This window comes from Solanum stenotomum, chromosome 2 (genome assembly GCF_019186545.1).
Source record: "Solanum stenotomum isolate F172 chromosome 2, ASM1918654v1, whole genome shotgun sequence".
NCBI classification, from domain to species: domain Eukaryota; kingdom Viridiplantae; phylum Streptophyta; class Magnoliopsida; order Solanales; family Solanaceae; genus Solanum; species Solanum stenotomum.
The window spans coordinates 26929848-26949822 of NC_064283.1; the positions used below are offsets into that span (position 1 = coordinate 26929848).

General features: G+C 35.1%; 2 protein-coding genes and 1 pseudogene across 3 annotated transcripts; 2 read left to right on the forward strand and 1 right to left on the reverse strand.

Moving 5' to 3' along the window:
- Positions 1-2398: 2398 nt before the first annotated feature.
- Positions 2399-11349, forward strand: LOC125854871 (chorismate synthase 1, chloroplastic). The gene is made up of 13 exons (XM_049534458.1): positions 2399-2800; positions 4107-4257; positions 4465-4541; positions 4660-4718; positions 5319-5402; positions 5516-5608; positions 5917-5997; positions 8336-8467; positions 8591-8693; positions 9925-10019; positions 10101-10166; positions 10443-10527; positions 10825-11349. The coding sequence occupies exons 1-13, from the start codon at positions 2650-2652 to the stop codon at positions 10971-10973; spliced, it is 1326 nt and encodes a 441-aa protein (XP_049390415.1). The 5' UTR covers positions 2399-2649; the 3' UTR covers positions 10974-11349.
- Positions 11350-12971: 1622 nt separating this feature from the next.
- Positions 12972-15748, forward strand: LOC125854564 (uncharacterized; annotated as a pseudogene). The gene is made up of 8 exons (XR_007445416.1): positions 12972-13184; positions 13286-13488; positions 14076-14466; positions 14542-14679; positions 14759-14918; positions 15008-15167; positions 15237-15377; positions 15460-15748. The product of XR_007445416.1 is annotated as an uncharacterized LOC125854564 (transcript).
- LOC125854566 (V-type proton ATPase subunit G 1) lies at positions 15716-19692 on the reverse strand. The gene is made up of 4 exons (XM_049534147.1): positions 19558-19692; positions 17872-17985; positions 17330-17430; positions 15716-16243 (listed from the first exon to the last, which is right to left on the reverse strand). The coding sequence occupies exons 2-4, from the start codon at positions 17960-17962 to the stop codon at positions 16100-16102; spliced, it is 336 nt and encodes a 111-aa protein (XP_049390104.1). The 5' UTR covers positions 17963-17985; positions 19558-19692; the 3' UTR covers positions 15716-16099.
- Between the last annotated feature and the right edge of the window lie 283 nt (positions 19693-19975).

Consider the following 19975-nt stretch of genomic DNA (forward strand, 5'->3'; position numbering starts at 1 on the left):
TAGAAATATTTGTCACTTTGCCAATTTCCCTATGGATATGACTTTGAGGGAGTTGTATTTCAAATGATTCATCTTTGAAATGAGATATATAGTATACGATGACAAGTAATGCCTTGCCTTCTAAGTAATTCAAGTCAAAACATAACTAATTTTCTCCAATATAGTATAACGAGTTTCACATGGGTCTCGGGACTCATCAAGACCATCACTTTTTTTAAAACTAAAATTTTGTCTTTTCCGTTGACACAAGAGAGGAATTAGGAATGGTGTGGAAGTCTTGTTGTTCAATTATTCTCCTGGCTCGGCCTTTTGGATGTTTGACGCCTCGACAAAATCTTCTAGAAATACATCACATTCCTGAAATAGATTCCTAATCCCTTTCTTTAGACCATCGTTTCTATTCAATGCTTATGATCTTGGGCATATTTATGTGCCTAAGAGCCAAATAACACCCATACTTTAGCCAAGTTTGAGGACCAATTCCCATCTTATTATAGTGTTTGAGTCATGTGATTTCATTTTGATTAACTCGATATTATTAGCGACTGCAGGTTGGGAAACAAGAGAAATAGGCACAAAAGTTGTTGTACATGAAGTGAAGTTGGGCCCGAGCACAAAAGCACGAAAGATAAAGTAGCAAAAGATCAAAAGAAAGTTCAAAATGAGAAGATCCTAGCCTCGTGCCCTCTCCGCGGGAACTATTTATTCCCACATTGATGATGCTAAGACAGAGGACAATGTATCCTCTCCGCATCGTGGAGATGAAGAGTTCAAGAAAATCTGAATTCACAAGCACTTGTGCGTCGCGAACCTAGGGCCTAATTTTCTACCGACTTTTCCCAAACTAGAAATAGACTTGGATTTTATTATTTTAATTACTATTTTCTGGATTTTGGATAACGACGACTTAGAGAACGTTTTTCTTCATTTTCAGGGTTCACTCCTACTCTTTACTTTAATCGATTTCTCGTATAAATATTAAATTCTTGAAGATTGAGAATCACATTAGGAGTAGTTAAATTTCCTTGTTCTAGGGCTGTGGCTAAATGATGATTGTATATTATTGAATTTGATGGATTGAAATTGGTTATCACATAAATTACTCTTTTATTCTTGATTTAGTATTTCGTGACTAACCACAATTTAAATAAATGAATTCTCTTAATTGAATTCGGGAGAGGAATAGGAGGATAGAACGTGGGACAAAAGGAACATGAATTTCTCTAGAATTAGTTGATTTGTATCTAGGATAGGGATATACCTAGAGACCTTGTTTGGTTGATAAACAGGATGAGTTGATAAACAAAATGAAAACGTAATGCTCGGTAATTGGTTCAGTCTATCCTCGCTCCACGATATAGTTACACTGCCAATTGCGATAGGTGATTAGAGGTTGAGAGACCATGATCATACATTTAACCTTGTAAATCAGTGATTTGATAATCAATTGAAGTCCATTAAAGGAAATAGTATTCATGAATTCAAAGAAGGATGCACCCCTGAAATTTTTCAAGTCATTGTTTTAACTCCAACTTGAAATTGAATCATATTAGTTAGTTTAGTTTACTTTGAATAATCGATACTTTAATTAGAATCATTCATCAACCTTTTCGGGAACACTTGCTTTGAATTACAGCTACTGGAAAAATCAAATATCATCTAATCTTGAGTCTCTGGGGGTATGATATGACTCTTAAAAAGGGCTACTTTATTACTTGCATGACCACATACACTTGTGTGTGCTTTTGGACGCAACAAGTCACACCTGGAAGGACTTGTACAAGCCAGGTAATGGCTTAGGAAAAACTTGTCCTCTCTTCTTCTTGGTTCCTTTCTTAGATTCATCCTCCTTGATAGGGTCATAACTTAGACCATACTTGCGATGTTTCTTTGGAATTTGAATCGGCTCGACAATACTATCGAGGTTCTTACCCAATCTGAAGCCAGATTTGAAACCATTCCTCAACATACTCATAGCCAAAAATTTGTATACATGTGGCGTCGACATTTGCAGGGCCAAGTCTTCATGGGTAGCATTTACTATTTCAATAGTGTAGAAATATGTCCCTCTTGAAATATTCTAGTCCTAGATCATTGGTACATAGCCATTTTGGTGGGTCAAGCGACTCCTCTATCCTTGTTTCATAGCAGAACTTTAATTTTTTTCTTGTGTACTAGCATAAAAAAGAAGAAGAAGACTAGTTTGTACTTTTTTTGGTTTTTTCCTCGGTGTTCGCTATCAATATTGGAGTACAATTAAATTCAAATTCGCACAAAAAAAACCACACTGAGGATAAAACACTTTCTAACAAAACCGAGTCCGTATCTAAAGAAATTTAAATTCGAGACTTCTTAATTAAAGCAAAATAAATACTTACCACCTAGCCACAATTAATAGATTAGTTTGTACTTGGTAGTACTAGTAGCACCACAATTGACATAGGTGACGTTAAATGAGTAGGTAGCAAAGAGTAGGAGGACCCCATCTTCACCCAACACCACCATTGCTATCTCACCTACCCAAAATCGCTTAGCAGCCATTGCTTACCATACAATATATACACCTACAATTTTCAACATATACACATACACATAGCCCACCAATTTTGTTTGTTGTAATAAGCAGGAAGGTCAAAACGGCGACGAAAAATGGCGTCTTTTGTACCTACCAAACAATTTCTCGGAGCTCCGTCGTCCTCCGATATCGGATCCTCTCGTCTTGGATCTCTTCAGCTACCTTCTAAGCTCTCATCTTCCAACTTTCATGTCCCATCTCGTCCATCACACCCCAAACGCCTAGGTACTGAAATTTCCAATTCAATTTGAAAATTTAAGAATCAAGTTAAGGTGTTTACCGTAATTGTTTCAGTTGCTGATCTTCATAAGTTGAAGTGGATTTATTTGTATTATTTATTGTGCTTAGATATTTGTTTAATTTGATTGATTTATCTATTTCTTTGCTATTTTTCATCCAGAGCAGTAAGCTTGATTTTACATGTACAAGATTAGCTATGTTGTAGTTCTGCTTCGGTTTTGTTATAATTGTATTTCTGCCTGGGTTTCTGTATTTAAGACCATAACTGGAGCTAAGAATCGTTTTCCTTGTTTAGAAGATGGCGTTGAAAATGATTTTATGATTTACATTGACTTTTATATTCTTAGTTATGAGGCTGAAAATGTTAACTTGATTAATCTCGTCGTTCGTGTTGATCGAGTAAATGAGAAAAATAATCATAGTTCCATGAATAGCAGAAACTTGTTTACATGTAAATCTATTTATTTTTCTTACCTCAAATGCATACACAAAATAAAACTCTAGGAAATGGATTTTGATTCTAGTAACTGTCTCTTCTTAGATATGGTAGACCCTATTTCTCAGTCGTTTGAACTGAAGTAATTCCTGAGTCAAGCTAGTGTCAAGTACCCATTTAATACTCACACATATCTAGCCTTTATTTTCCTATGGACTATGTGAAGTGGTAAGGTTAGGATGCAAGCTTTGGGTTTATGATCTCAGGAAATAGAGTATTTCACTTATAATTGTATGGGCACTTCTACTCTAACCATCTTGTTGAAAGAACTATTATGGTCCTGATCCGACCAATAGTTATGCTCTGCCTTATTTTACACCAGATTTTCTCGTATTCATTTTTATTGAGTTTAGTCGTGCCAGAAACAAGAAACAAAAAGAGAAGGTAAAGTGAAAAATGATCGGGTTCAGGAAAAAATTTCTCTCTGTCTATATTGCTTTTCAGCTGATTTTTTCTAGTTCTGGGAAATAATGAATTGGAAATCATGTGCTTTCTTGTTAAAGTCTTGCTCTTGAATGAGTTTATAGAGGCCTATAAATATGCCTATTATCTTATTTAAGCACTATTTGGTGCACTTGGAATATTATTCATGTTCTCTTGAGAATATTATTCTTGTTAAATGAAGTTGATAAGGTGCGTCTGGAAACACAGATAATACCAACATTCTTTGGTAATTGTTGTCCTTCGCCACGTGGAAAGACAAACTTAAATATCCTTTGCATCCTTGACTTGCTTGCTGCTAAATAGAGTTAAAGTTGGTTAGAAACTTAATTCTCTCTGCTTGTGTACCTGCAGAGATACAGGCTGCTGGTAGTACATTTGGAAATTACTTCCGCGTAACAACTTTTGGAGAATCTCATGGTGGTGGAGTTGGTTGTATTATTGATGGATGTCCCCCCCGTCTCCCACTTTCTGAATCTGATATGCAGGTGGAACTTGACAGGAGGTATTTCCTTCCTTGTCTCCAGCTATTTTTCTATGGAATTAATGTCATCAACACCATATTGATAGCAACATCAGATACCAGGATAAACTTTTGACATTTTGGCAGTCTTATCTAGAAAAAGGCTAATTGAACAAGTAGTCTTTGGGATTACTAAGATTTCATTATTTTTCGCTCATCTTAAATTGTTTAAAAAACTTTGTCATCCAGGAGGCCAGGTCAAAGCCGGATTACCACACCTAGGAAAGAGACCGACACTTGCAAAATTTCATCAGGCACTGCAGATGGTTAGTTTTCTGATCTAGTTTGTTTTAGCCTTTGTCTTCTACCAGATTCCTCTCATGGACTAGGCCATTGGCGTTTAGAATTCTTTTGAACTCAGTATCGGGCGTTCATTTACTGCAGGGCTGACTACTGGATCTCCAATCAAGGTTGAAGTACCTAACACTGATCAGAGAGGAAATGTAAGTATGGTCTTTACCTTTGTGAGACTTTCTGTGTGTCAAATAACACAAGAAAAGTGAACCAGGAAGTTTAGCTCTTAAAATGATTTAGATTCCACTACTCGTTTTTAACTCATTGTCAGTTTGTTGCTTTGGTATGCGTTACTTCATTGCGATGAACACAATTATCCAAGCTAAGCTTAGGTTTATCTTGCTTGGCAATTTCATATAGCTGACTATGTTCACAGATGAGTCATTCCTATTCTTGACTCGTCAAATTAATTTTTTTGTGGGCACAATGGAGAGACATCATGGTGATGAGGCAAGTTGTCTGTGGTGTTAATTCAGTGGTGGAATTTGTCACATGAGAGTCTAAAGGATTTGCAAATGCTATGTGGACTTATGTGTGCTTAAATTATAACTACTTCGAGTTGAAACCTAAAGTATGTGAATTTCGCACAATGTCGTGATAAATCCAAGAATAATTGAGTGAAAAAGCAAATTTTCAGCCTGCTCTGAGTATATTTTGTATGTTAATTGCATTTGAGCTTTTGCCAGTTGATGCTGAATATTCTTTTCTCCCATACTTATTGGATTAATTATTTTGTGTTGGATTACCAGGACTACAGTGAAATGTCGCTTGCTTACAGGCCATCTCATGCAGATGCCACTTATGACTTCAAGTATGGAGTGAGATCTGTACAGGTAATTCATGATAAATCTAATTATAAAAATCTTCGATATCCTAATATGTGTAGTTTTTTCTAGTTCTAGCTCTTATTATTTCTCAAGTTCTTATTACCGGCATCTTTATGTAGGGGGGTGGTAGATCATCTGCAAGAGAGACCATTGGGAGAGTTGCTGCTGGAGCAGTTGCTAAGAAAATTCTCAAACTCTATTCTGGAGCTGAGGTATGGTTACTCTGTTGGTTTAGGATCCCATAGCTAAAATTTAGCTGTATTTGCTATTATATCAAAGTGATATGTAAAACCTCCCTCTGTGGTGCTCATTTGGGAATAACAAAGCTTCACAGTGATGATATTTGAGGCATTTCAATGCATTCAAACCTGCCCCACATCCCTGTTCTTCTAAAACTAAAGATTCAGAACCTTTAGTTTTAGCTAACTTTTGGGATTAATAACCCATTAATTATTTGGCAAGATCTCCTTTCTTTACCGGGAAGAACTTAGCTTTTTAGCGCTTATATTCCATACTGCAGGTTCTTGCTTATGTTTCTCAAGTTCACCAAGTTGTACTTCCTGAGGATTTGATTGATCATCAGAATGTGACTCTAGAGCAGGTATATGTCACATCAGAAATGTATTTCAATTCTATATTCTTACCGAAAATAAGAAAGATGAAGAATTTATTCATGCTGTGGCAGTTTGTAGAATAGTGTCGAAACCATCATGTAACAGTTGGTTTCAGTTGCGAAACTTTTTAGGTTCTGGAAGAAACAAATTCGATATATTATTTATCAATCTTTATTAGTCCACTGTTCCATTTTTTTAGTGACTGTTACATTTTATCATTTTTTTGGATAAGGAAAAAAAGAGATGGGTATGTGTCCATGAAAACCGATATTTTTCACTTTATTTGGAATTTTCAAAGTTGGAGTTGTGTTTGCCCATACTTTTTGCAAAGAATATTTAGAATTTGAATATATTTTTTTTTTTGTAAATATGGTATATAACCCCAATTTCTAAAGATAAGCAAAGTCACCCAACTTTACTAATTAACTGATACATACAATCAAATATGCTTTAAAAGAGTAATATCTCAAAATAGGTAGTCACATAATATCATAGATTAGATCCCATATATGAGCTACTACATACCATTACAAATATTATCTTTTCACTTTGTTTGGAATTTTTGAAGTTGAAGATGGAGTTGTGTTTGGTCATAATATTTGCAAATAATATTTGGTTGTCTGAATGTACTTTTCCTAAAAAAAACATGACATATGATTTAAACATGAAATATAATTTAAACATGAAATATAATTTAAATGTGGTCGTTTTTATATAAATAAAAAATTTAGGGTAAAATTTGAAAAAGAAAAATATAGTGAAAGTGCAAGTGAAAACAGGGTTTTGGGGTGTTTTCCAAATTGTCATGGCCAAACGGGTATGTTTCAAATTATCATATTGGATTTCTCTATCTTTTTTCATTTTAAACACCGTTGATGTAGTATACATGAGAATGTTGTCTCTTAGATTGATTCTCAATTATAGTGTAGTATTTGAAGGGGTAGCAAATTCTCATAGATGTTTGAAGTGACTTCAGAATACAGTTGGGCATTCTTCAGATTGCAATAAATAAGTTAGTAAAGTAATTCAACAAACAAAAAAGTGTTGAATTCAATTAACTGATGGGAAATTTGTTGTCTCTTAACCTTGGTACATATTTCATTTACACAAACTAATCAGTAACATTGAGATGAATTTACTGTTTAATACATGCCAAGTGTTTCGAACAATGATTTTCTGACTATATTACTCTATTCTGCTAAGTACAGAGGTGGAAGTAAGTGTCTTAGTCTTACTATGAGAATTGTGAAGGCATTAAGTTTAAATAACAATTCTAGCTATAGTCCATTTAGGCACTCCTTCCAACTATTATAATCCCAAATAAATATGTCCTTTATTCTCAATAATATCATCCATATGAATATGTCCTTTGGTTTTCCTTAGATCTTTCCATTTTTGCTTCCTTATTTGGAGGTCAAAGATCTAAAGATGCTTGCATCTGTGTTCGCTGTGAGGGAAGGGTGAACTTGCCTTTTTGACATCATTTTATTTGACACATGAAAATAATTTCACTCATTAAACTTTGAACTGAAAGGTTGAGTGGACGATCTCTTGATTTAAGTTAGATGCATTCACAATTAGATACCATGGGTAACTCTGATCAATGATGTTTTGTGTTTTATCTATCATTCTCTTTAGAGTGCGACACTTGTATCTCCTTGCCATAAGTTTTCTCACTATATCGAACTCCAATGTAAAATTAACTCCATCTACATTTCATCAAAGCTTTTCCTTGGGGAAGAGGGAACATTTTCTTCTCATAGGATCCGGTCTTCTTTCCCTCTGTTTGAACCAATCCTTGAGGTAAAGAAAGGAAACTCTACTTCTTGTCCAGTGTAAGGGCATTAGGTTCGACAAATTTGACGAGTTTTCATTTAATCTCGTTAGTTTGTAGAGACTCAAGATGGTTTGTCTAGACTGGGACTTGTCAAAGTTTGTTTTCTAACCTCTTTTTGGTTGATCAAGGCATTAAAGTAACATACAAGAATATAAATGATTTCTGATCCAGTCAGTAGCTGAGTGAGATTGTAGAAGCTGCCAATGTGATAATGGTATAGGTTTGTGCCTGTGGTGGACACCATCTTTGGCTGATACAGACTGCCTTTAGCACATAAAGAGCATCATATTTCTGGCTTAGTAGGCAAAAAAATGAAGAGACCTTTTGTGCTTCTATTTTGTGGCTATCATATTTCATTTAAAGTAGTTTTGTTATGAGCTTCCCATTTAACTGGAGATTTTTCTCCAGCATGTCTGATCTACTTGATTGTTTGATGTTTTTCATGCTGATGACTTGTATTTGTTTTTGGTAATTATCTGTGATACCAGATAGAAAGCAATATTGTCCGATGCCCAGATCCGGAATATGCAGAGAAGATGATTGCTGCTATTGATGCTGTACGAGTGAGAGGGGATTCTGTTGGTGGTGTTGTAACTTGCATTGTTAGAAATCTCCCACGGGTAAGCTATTTCTCTCTCTGTAACTTGTAAGTGTGATATGTATATCTGAACCTCTTTGGTAGCTAACATAAAATTTCATCTCAAATTGTAAAATACGTGCCTGGGTTTGTTAATGCTTACTAGGGTCTTGGTACACCAGTCTTCGATAAACTTGAAGCTGAGCTAGCCAAAGCTTGCATGTCATTACCTGCGACAAAGGGTTTTGAGTTTGGAAGTGGCTTTGCAGGTACATCATCTTTACTTCACTGTTTCTAGGAGATGTAGCTTAACTTTATCACTGAAGGCCTTGGCTTGTATTTTCTAATGCATTTTCCATGAGCATAGCTAGTCCTAAGCAGATAAACATTCCTCAAGATGTTCTTAAAATGGGTGATTTTTTTCTACTGACAAGAATTCCTTCAATAATTATATTATAAAACTAGTAACACAGTAGTAATCATTTAGCTGTTGCTGTCAAAATGTCCAGTTATGAACTTTTGACACGGAAAGTTCTCTGCTCTGAGTATATGATCTGGGCCACTGACTCCTATAGAAACTCAGTAGTTTCTGTACTCTCAAGCTTAAGATGTTGTTTTACAAAAGATGCAGACAAGCATCTTAAAGACTTGTGTTTTTGAATGATGGCTAGGTTATAATGAAATAGCTTTTATGATTGTCAACAGAAAAGGAAGGATAATGCTTTTAGGCTTGAAGTAGGTAATTGTGACTATAAACAGTGTTTTGGGTCCTCAAAGCATACTGTATTCAAGTTAGGTCTAGGCTGCCTAGAGTGTGTTGGTTGCTGCTCTGGCAATAGGGGGAGGCAGACAAAGGTATTACCGACATTTCATATTTTATTCACTGCCAATTGACTTTTGGGTTGGTGGGATCGCATCAGTGGTTGGTGTATCAGTTCTGAATCATAGATTTTAAGGGGTCGTTTGGTTGCTGGTTAGAGTTATGCAGAGATTAGTTTTGTAGGGTTTAGTTATGTAGGAACAAGTAATGAAAGTAATAGTTATGCAGAGATTACAATGCATGACTTATTTCTTTGGATATTTGGTTTGTTGTATTAGAAATTAGTAACAGTATATAATTTTGAAATAAAATGTTTGTTTAAGATGCATGATAAATATAGTAGGCAGTTGGCATGTGAAAGCATTGCAATCAAAGCCATAAATTTAAGTAAATTTGCCATTTCAGTTATTTTATCAATGTATTACTAATCCCTGTATTAATTATTCTATCTCCTATCAAACTCCCTTACTTGGTGTGCTGAATTTAATACGGAGCAACTAAAATGCTACCAATATGGTATTAGCTATTTTAGTTTTAATACCTGAATAACTCCCTTCCTAACCAGCAACCAAATGACCCCCAAGTACTTCTGACCTATTTCAACAACTTATAAACACCATTAAATTCTACGTTCTCTGATGGAAATCTAATGGAAATATTTGCTTCTGGTGAAAATAAAGGCACATTCATGACCGGTAGCGAGCATAATGATGAATTCTATATGGATGAGCATGGCCGAATCAGGACAAGAACCAACAGATCTGGTGGAATCCAGGTACACTTTGCCCAGTATTCTTTAGGTTAATGATATATTGACAGGAGCAGAAGTTTTAATTGTCCAACTTCTAATTTGCAGGGCGGTATATCAAATGGAGAAGTTATCAATATGAGAATAGGTTTCAAGCCAACTTCAACTATTTCTGTGAGAACTCTCTCCCTGTCTTCAATCCGCTCATTTCTCATTAGTCCTTCTCGGTGTAGGATGATACAATTGTACTGCTCTAGCACCTTTGCTCTGTGATTTGTTTGGAGTAAACTACAATATATTTTTAAAACTGAACTTCTTGTTTACCATTTTCTTGCAGAAATTCTAGTCATTTCATTAGCTGATATATGATTTATTTGACTAGGTCAATTATATATATTCACGACTATATTTAAGAAGCAGTTTAATTATCTCATTTGAATTCTCATGCAGAGGAAGCAGCAAACTGTGACGAGAGACAAACACGAAACAGAACTCATCGCTAGGGGTCGCCATGATCCTTGTGTGGTTCCCCGAGGTTTGTCTCTGAAATGATACTTGCCTGTTACTCTTCGTTTTGGTAGTTCTTTGAAGTCTCTGCTATTATCTTGTCTAGTCATAGAAGCCATCTCGACTTTCCTGTGAATCTGTGAAACTTATCCCTGTCCTTGATTAGGACAAAGTGAAATTTGTTAGTTTTATAACTTATTGATAAACATAACCAGAAAAAGGACATCTGCTATCCTGTTCAACTTCCAAGCCTGCTCTTCTCTCTATTCTGTTTTTCTTTCCACCCCCTGAAAATGACAATAGTTTGATGGTTGTGATGCTACAGCTGTTCCAATGGTTGAAGCAATGGTGGCCTTGGTGCTTGTCGATCAGTTAATGGCTCAGTATTCACAGTGTATGATGTTCCCAATTAATCCTGAGCTACAGGAACCTTTGCAGTCATCGACACCTGAATCTGCTGAGGTTACCCTCTGAACGGAACCGAGCAGCTTTATACAGTGAAACAACTTCTGGCTAAATTGCCTCTCCTTACAAATTTAAGAAGTTTTTTTTCCTGAATAGTTTTTTTTTATCAACCCTTAGGAGGTACTGTTTAGAGGAGGTAGATATCTCCTGTTTGCCTCTTTATAGAGTTACAGCAATGTATAAGTTGTGTGATGGACTAGGCAATCTTAGGTTCTTGTTCCATATAAAACCTCATGTTGTACCTGTACTTCCCCACTTGATTGTCTTTCACTCGGAGTTAAAAAACAATTGTGATTATTGAGTCCAGGTAAAATTGTTATTGTGAGATGTATGAATATGTTAATTCATGATATTTCAAATTTAATGAAATAAATTTATTGTGTTACCAATTGTCGTACAATTCTTTGTTTGAACTTCAGGCCCTGTGTAAACCTCAACCGAGTAGGATAATGATATTCAATAGAAAATAAAAGAACTAATCTTGGTCATAGCAAACTTATTCAAGAAAAATCGAGTTTGATATTTTTTAAAGCATTGTGCATTTCGTTTGATCACTTATCCCATCAAAACTTGCCTTTCTTCGTAGCATGTTTCTCACAAACGCCTAAGCGCCTTAGAAATTTTGCAAACACAATCGTAACATGTTTTTGAGCATCTAAATAATGCACTTGTTGTGGCCATCTGTTAGCGGGTGAAATGTTGTACTCAGGTTCACCTGGGACCTAAATCTCGATGGAAGGATCTCCAAAAGTTAGTCATAAACTAGGCTTCCCTATCTGAGAAAATAGAAATCAAAACACCATGGAGTCGAAGTGTCTCTTTTATTTACAACTTGGCCTAATCTTCAGCCGAATATGTGGTTCTAATGGATAGAAAATGAGCTAACTTCATAAGCATGTCGATAATTACTCATATAGAATCATGCTTCCCAGTAAGTGCGGGGTAAACATGTGATGAAATCTACATTAATAACTTTTCATTTCCATTTTGTAATCTATATGTTCTGAGCTAGTCCTCCGGGCTTCTAGTGCAATTCAAACATTAAGCCACAATCTCCACAACATTTTTTCCATTTTATTCCACCAATAGACCTGAGGTCATGATACATTTTCATCTCTCTTGGGTGAATTGAATACCACAAATGATAAACTTCCGTCATTTTATTTTCTAAGGCTTTTCCACATTCCGTACACAAAATCGGTCTCGGTACTTGAGAACCCTATCTTATTAAATTCCAATATTGGGTTTGGGTTTTCTAATTGAGTTTGGGTCATGGGCACTTAAATGGGTGGGTAGGAGAAAACTAAATGGGTTGGGGATTTAATTTATCTAATAAAAAAAATGACATGTAATAAGTGATAATAATAATAATAATAATAATATATTTTTTAAAAAAAGGTTGTTAGTTTTAAGGATAGAAATAGGCAAAATAGGTGGTGGATTGAGGGGTATTTTTAATCCAATCGGTGAATGAGAGGTATTTTTAAACCTTTTCAAATAGTCCATGAGCATTTTTGGCGCTTTTCTGTATCCATATTAACTAATATTTAGTATTAGGTCTTGAAAATTTATTTGAAGAATAAGTAAATAATGCTAAAGGTAAAAAAAAAACATGGAATTTTTTTTTGGCCTTTACTTGATATGTTAAAAATGACAAGTAAAAGTTGTATATGTGTATATATTTTTAAAATTATTGTTTACGTTGTTAATTGTGTGTTTTTAGGATAAGTGGTCCTTTCATCAAAAAGTTGAATTTGAACAAAGGGATTAAAGATAAGTGAAACGACGATTTTTCAAAAAAGTGAACAAGGAAAGTATTTGAGAACAATTATTTTTAGTATACATGACAACTTAATAAAAACGGAGAGAGGAGTAGTAAATATATTTTGTTTTGTGGGAAGAATGGATCTTTCGGTAGTGATATTTGGGAACTTTTGTGACAATAACATTTTTAGTGGCCCCAAAGTTAATTTGAACCTCAGCATCCCCATGTGATAGAATGGACTTAAATATTGCAAACTTTTTCAACCAAGTTCCAAAGATTCTTTCTCTTCCAAGATAGTAGGGAATCGATCTCATGGATATTCATTCCCTAGCTTCTTCACCTTCCTTCACTAATGGAAAGATCACACGAATTTATGAATCAAGATCACATTGTCAATGGGCAAAATTATCATTATGGCATCAAGAAAAGAAGACAATTGTCTTGAAATACAGAATGTATATGTCACTCTAATCTCTTTACCTATAATTGTCACTTCAACTTCAGTTTTCATAGATAATCTAACACTATAATTCTTTCAATTATAAATTCGGAACAGTTTCAATTATCAGCAAAGGCAACGTAGACGAGAATGGGCACCAAATTCATGGAAAATTTCAGCAATAAAAGGAGGGAAAGATTGTTCTGAAGTGACTCAGAATTTACAAGAAAAAAGGCACAGTAGCTGGTGCTGTTGCTCTAATCATTGGAACAAGTATTGGTTCTGGGATTCTTGCTCTTCCCCAAAAAACTTCTCCTGCGGTAACTATATACTCCCTCTGTCCATCATACTAAAAATAGTTGTCCAACAATACTTGTCTAGTTTGGAAAATCAACAGATAATATACCCTTTTGTGTCTAGTTTACCGTTGCTATTAAATACTAGTATTCAATATCTAATATATTTCCCAAATCATTAAATTTAATATAATCAAAGGGTAATGTAGTAATATTATCCTATTATTTATTGTTTCTTAAGGTGTGTATGTCAAGTCAATAGTGGACAGAGAGCGTATGTTTCTTCTTTTATTATTAGGCCATCATATTAACATACTCCTATTATATTATTGCTGCATATTTTGAAACTAGAAATCACGGGCAATGGTGGTATCTACTCTTTTCTTTAGCTCCTAAAAAGTGTTCTCTTAAGTTCGCGTGCACCTTGTGTCTTTCATTGGTACCTGTTATCTTCCACTGAAACAGATGTACTAAGTAAATATGGCACCAAGGCTTAGACCAATGTGAACCTCTATAAATGGAATGGTAGTGAAAAGAAATAAGCACAAACATATAACCATTACGTTGATTTCAGATCAATGTTACAACATTGGTTATGTTGTGAATTGCAGGGAATAATCCCAAGTTCAATAGCTATGACAGTGTGTTGGGCATTTCTACTAATTGAAGCACTTGTACTAGTTGAAATCAATGTGGGGTTACTCAAAAAGAACAAAGTGAAATTTGAAGACGGTGAACTAGAGATCATTTCGATTAGAACAATGGCTGAAGAAACACTAGGAGAATGGGGTGGAGCCTTGGCTACGGTAACCTATGTCTTCTTAGGATACACTTCAATGATCGCTTACATTTCCAAGTCTGGTGAAATCCTCTGCCATTTGATTAATCTACCGGAATCAGTTTTGGGCTTTTTCTTCACTTCCCTCTTCACAATTCTCATATCTGTAGGTGGGACAAAAACCACTGATCAAGTCAATCAGTGGCTCACTGCTGTTATGATAGGTAGCTATGATGAATGTTTTCGTTTCAATTTGTTTAATGAAGGAAAAAGGGTCATCTGAATAAAAGTTCAAACAGGACTGCTTGTGGCAATTGAGGTTCTAACCATTCTATATGGAGGGTGGTCAGGAGACGAAGGAAGCAGTGATTGGGGAAAAGTTCCATCAACCATACCAGTATTAATATTCTCTTTAGTCTACCATGATCTAGCTCCTGGTGAACAAACACAAACAATTTTTTTACAAGTGTTTTCTCCTTTTTTTTCTTTCTCACCAATTTGTGATTGTTGTTGCAGTTGTGTGTGCTTACCTGGAAGGTGATCTGAAACGAATAAGAGCTTCCGTGTTGATTGGTGGTCTGGTTCCCCTCCTAGCGTTGCTTGTTTGGGATGCAATTGCCTTTGGCCTTTCATCCCAGGTTGATCAAGTTGTTGACCCTGTTGAATTGCTCCTCAGGTCATTTTACACTCCCTCTTGATCAACGTTTTGATACGACTGTCTTGACTTGCCAATAAGATGTATATGGAATGACAATACATTATCAGGGTCAAATGGAGTGGAGTTTCATATATGATACAGGCATTCTCTCTTCTAGCTGTGGGGACATCTCTAATTGGTACTCTTCTAAGTTTCTCTGAGTTTCTCAAAGAGCAACTCAATAACCTTAACCTGCAATCACGTGTATCCACAAGATTAGATTTACAGGTAACATTTGGCTTCTTGGGTGTAAATTTAGTGTCTCTTGTCTAACTACTTTAATTTAAAACCTAGCAGAGACCAACTTCTCAGCTCCGTCTAAGAAAATGGTGGATAAGAAACAATTTAGGCTTCACAGCAACAGCAATTGCCATTGCTCCCCCTCTACTTTTGTCGACAGCAATTCCAGATGCATTTTCTGCTGCTACAGATATAGCAGTGAGTTTAAATTCATGTTTCATTCAATAAAACTAGAATGCCCTTTCGATATCAATTCTTCATTATAATGTTATGTTTGCAGGGCGGTTACTGCATGACGATGCTATATGGCATCCTACCACCAGCAATGGCATGGGCTATGCATAATAGAGAAGGAAAGGACAATGAACCGAAAATATCAATAGCAAAACCTGCCCTTGTCTCTGTAGGACTAGTTGCGTGTGGTATAGTTGCAGTACAAATTCTTCAAGACCTCTCTATGTTGCATTCTTGAAGTGTATCAGTCTGATGCTAGACATTGTAGATATGTAATTACAGAATAAAAAATCTTCTCAAGATCATGGAAAGAAAAAGCATATTGAAACTGCAAATTTATCAACAGAAAGAAAGTCACACTCCTGTTTACAGCTGCATCACTTCATATAACACAATACATGCAGAGACATTCATTACATAACTCCTTGGAATCTAGATACATAAGAAACTGACGTGCTGCCTAGACGCTGAACCTTGGTTTCTGATCTTTCGTTTACAAAACATAGGTAGAAAGGAGCTCAAATGAGTTACTTTATTCAACAGAGCAAGACAATAAATAATGATAACAAACATACGATACAAATGGTGAACATCCATCGGACTGATCAAGCACAAGAACCATGAATGAGGGGAGCATAAATCTGCAAAATGACATTAAGCGTGACCCACTACATCCACAGAAGATTTTAGTTCTTCACTGTGGTTACGTGCCTCAGAAGCATTTGGACAACATCAGCAGAGACTCTTGACGCTTCAGTTTTCAGGTGTTCGATCTTTTCATTAGTTTCAATCTCAAGACGTTTGACATTAGCACCTGAGTCACCACTAGTCTGTAAATGAGAGAAATCAGGAACCATGCTTAGTCAATTATAGAGAAAAGAAGACAGACCCACAGCCCAAAACATCTCCTTTCTCCCACACCCCCACAAGGACAGAGAAGTTGGAAAATTGATGCAGTTCTGAGTGAGTATATTGTTAGTGTCGGCCATTGAGGATTAAATTTGGACTCACTTTTGTTATCACCACTTGGAAACATGCTAGACAAGAAAAAAAACCATATTTAGGGATCTAAAGGGGCCGTTTGGTCGAAAGCATTAGAAAAATAATGCATGCACTAGTTGTATATTACTAGTACCTTGTTTGGTACACTTTTTCAATCTATGTATAAGTATATACACTCTATTTGGTATTAGTAATGTAAAGGGTACTAATGCATGCATTAGTATGGTAAAAGACACAATTACCCCTCAAAACATTTTCCACATCCTTTCTACCATATTTGTGGAGGGTATTTTTGAAAACAAATACTTTTTTAGAAATTATGAAATACATCATACATGTTAGCTTTAATACACCAAACCAAACGCTGCAAAAGAAGTAATCTCAAGATAACTAATACATGGAAATTCATAATATTACTAATGCAAGGAGTTTTAAAATGCATACAATAGCATGGCTAAAAACACAATTAGTGCCTCAAAAATATTTTCCACATCCTTTCTACCATATTTGTGGAGGGTGTTTTCTAAACAAACATGTTTTTTAGAAATTATGCAATATATGTTATTTTTAATTCACCAAACCAAACACTGCATAAGAAATGATCTTAGCATAACTAATGCAACCATAACTAATACCAACATTCTTAATGAGCATTACTAATACACCATATTTAGCACTATTCTTGTACACTCTACCAAACGACCCCATAGAGGACAAGAAAACATATAGAGGGGTTTGCTGACAATGCACACTGTGATACCTTTCTTATCCTTTTGGCTATGATCAAGTGTAAAATGTAAAGCATTTAAAAGGAGGACAAGATCTGGTAGAAGTCATTATTTTCTGAGAACAAACAACTTGATACCATTCATGTGCAAATAGGATCTTCTAGAAACAATTTATGTCCTAGTTACCTGTTCAAGCTTTCTCTGAAATTCAGCCTCCATGTAAGCACGGAATTCAGCTATCTCCTTCTCAGCTTCCTCCTTGGCCTGCTTCAATCTAGCTTGTTTAGCTGCACATGAAACTCATGTTAGCACACATGCTCCTTTTATAAACCTAATCCCAAGCATTCACAGTGCACTAAATGATAAGGTCAAGAAGAGCAGAGACACAACTCATACTAAAAGTTAGACAAAAGAAATAAAAGATACCAAAATATGACATTTCATTTTTGTTTGATCAGTAAAGAGAAAGATACCAAAATATAAGCTTTTGGTTGACAATTTTGCCAACTACAACTCAATTATTACCCAAAGATGTAAACACAACTAGCATATGCTAATCTAGGTTCAAAAGATATGAAAGCATCCAAAGACAATAAGCATGCACACCACGACAGGACAAATATAAGGGCACCATAATAGAGACATAACTGATAGTGTAGTTAAAGCGACAAAGATCCAGGTCAAAAAGGTAAGAAAACAGGATGCCCAAAGGAGGTAAAAGCAATTACCAGTCCTGGCAACATTGACGATGCGTTGGGCTTCCTGCTCAGCAGCTAAAAGGAGTTGAATTCCATTCTGGCCACCCCTGCTAGATTCCATTCTTGTCTATAAAACTGAAACAACTGCAATGAAAAATGAATTGTATCTCTCTAAGATCCTCGATAACATTTGAGACATAACTGACTATTAGAAGATAACATGAATTACCATGCATTAAACTATAGCAAGAAAGAAAAGCCAATCTTCATTGTTACATTACGATTGACTATGTAAAGACGAAATTTAGATGATGGCCATTCAGTTAATTTGATAGTAATAAAATCATAATAAGTTTAATAATGCTCTGAGCAAAATAGAAAAATCACAAGCAGTTAATCTACAGCACTATGAGATTCCAAGAGTAGAATAGCATGTATTTCTTATATGTATGTGTGCAGGAGAAACTTATTAATGTTTTGGCATCAGATCTCGACTTCTTGTAGTTTATCACCTAGTTTTCCACTCCTATTTAAATGATTAAGAGTTTGCAGTCCAATATTTACTAGTTCCAAACCTAACCAATCTAGAATAATCAATGTGGAACTAACAGGTAAGAGATTATGTGCTAAATAGAATATAAGAAGGGAAAAGCTATTATCATTCTCTTCCCAGAACACAATCTATTCTACTAAAGCAACTATTTTCTAATCTTAGATGAGGATTCATCCAAGTTTTCTTCCTTTCTCTTCTTCATCTGCTCTTGGTCATAGCAAATCCACCCAATCTCAGTAAGTCAGATTCAAAAATCCACATTGTGTCATGTCAACATGAGGCTTGTATACTTTCTACTATATTCCCAACTGAATCTCAGTTCTATCCTAGACAAAATTACCATGCTGTCTCTCTCACTTGTCTCTTGAATTTAAGAGTACGAAACCTTTATATCAAGTACACATGGAGGGTGAATAATCAACTGGTTGATCCATTCAGTTCATTAACTTAATGCAATTGGATTAAAGAACTTGAATAACACGATTCCAAGAACTTGAACCATAATGCTAAGCACTTACTTGTCTCAATTAAACTCTTGCTTAAGAATTAAACAAACAAAAACTGGATATTTAAAATTTTATGGTTGACCAAAAAATCTTTTCAAACTCCAAAGTAAACCGCAAGATCCATGCCATCCAAATTGTAATTATAAAGCATTAGTAAGAAAAATTCTAATACTATTTACTTCCATCATCAGATCATAATTGGAAGCAGCTTATGAAAAAATAAACCACCACCACACAATAAAAAAAACAGAAAATTCAAATCTGGATCAGAAACGTATAAACATGAAGCAACCTTTCACGCGCCATCACAGCGACAATGAAAACAGATAGTCTGTAGTTATTGTCCTAAAGGCACTTCAACAGGAACTGTATATTCGTCATTACATAACAAATCGTACAGGTTAGATCAGAAGAAAAATCAAGTTGACTTAAACAAAAGGTCGGAACTAAATTGAGAAGAACAGTGGTCAAAACAAGTCAAAATAACAATTGTATCCAGATCTAGTCCATTGAATCCCGAAATCAGCAGAAAATTGAACTGCCAGATTGATAATGCTGATAAGCGCATTTTGATGTCTACTGTTACAACAACTATAGAGAAGCTATGTGGAATCCGAGTTGAAAATATAGAGAGAAGAAGAAGAAGAGGAGAATTACCTCTGTAGAATCGGAATTGAGAAAGTTCTGGCCTTTGTTTCGATTTTGTTTCACAGTACACCTTATATTTGGACTAACTTTTGACATCCAGCATTCACTAAATTAGTACTCCGTAAATTAATAATCTTATTTTTCACTGATTATGACTTAGAACATTAAAATGAAAAATCACTCATTTTGATATTCTTTTATAAATATATGATTTAATTAATATTTTTTCAAATATATCTAAGATAATTTAGTAAAATATGATTCTATTGATTTTTTCTTTTGTTAAAATTTAATTTAGTGGAAGCCCATCTCTAGTTTTTCTTATTGCATCCAAAAATTTTGATATTATCTTTTCGAACTGCACCTTGCACGTAACTGGTTCCCAAGTTAAAGAATATATTATAATGAATCAGACACATATATTGTA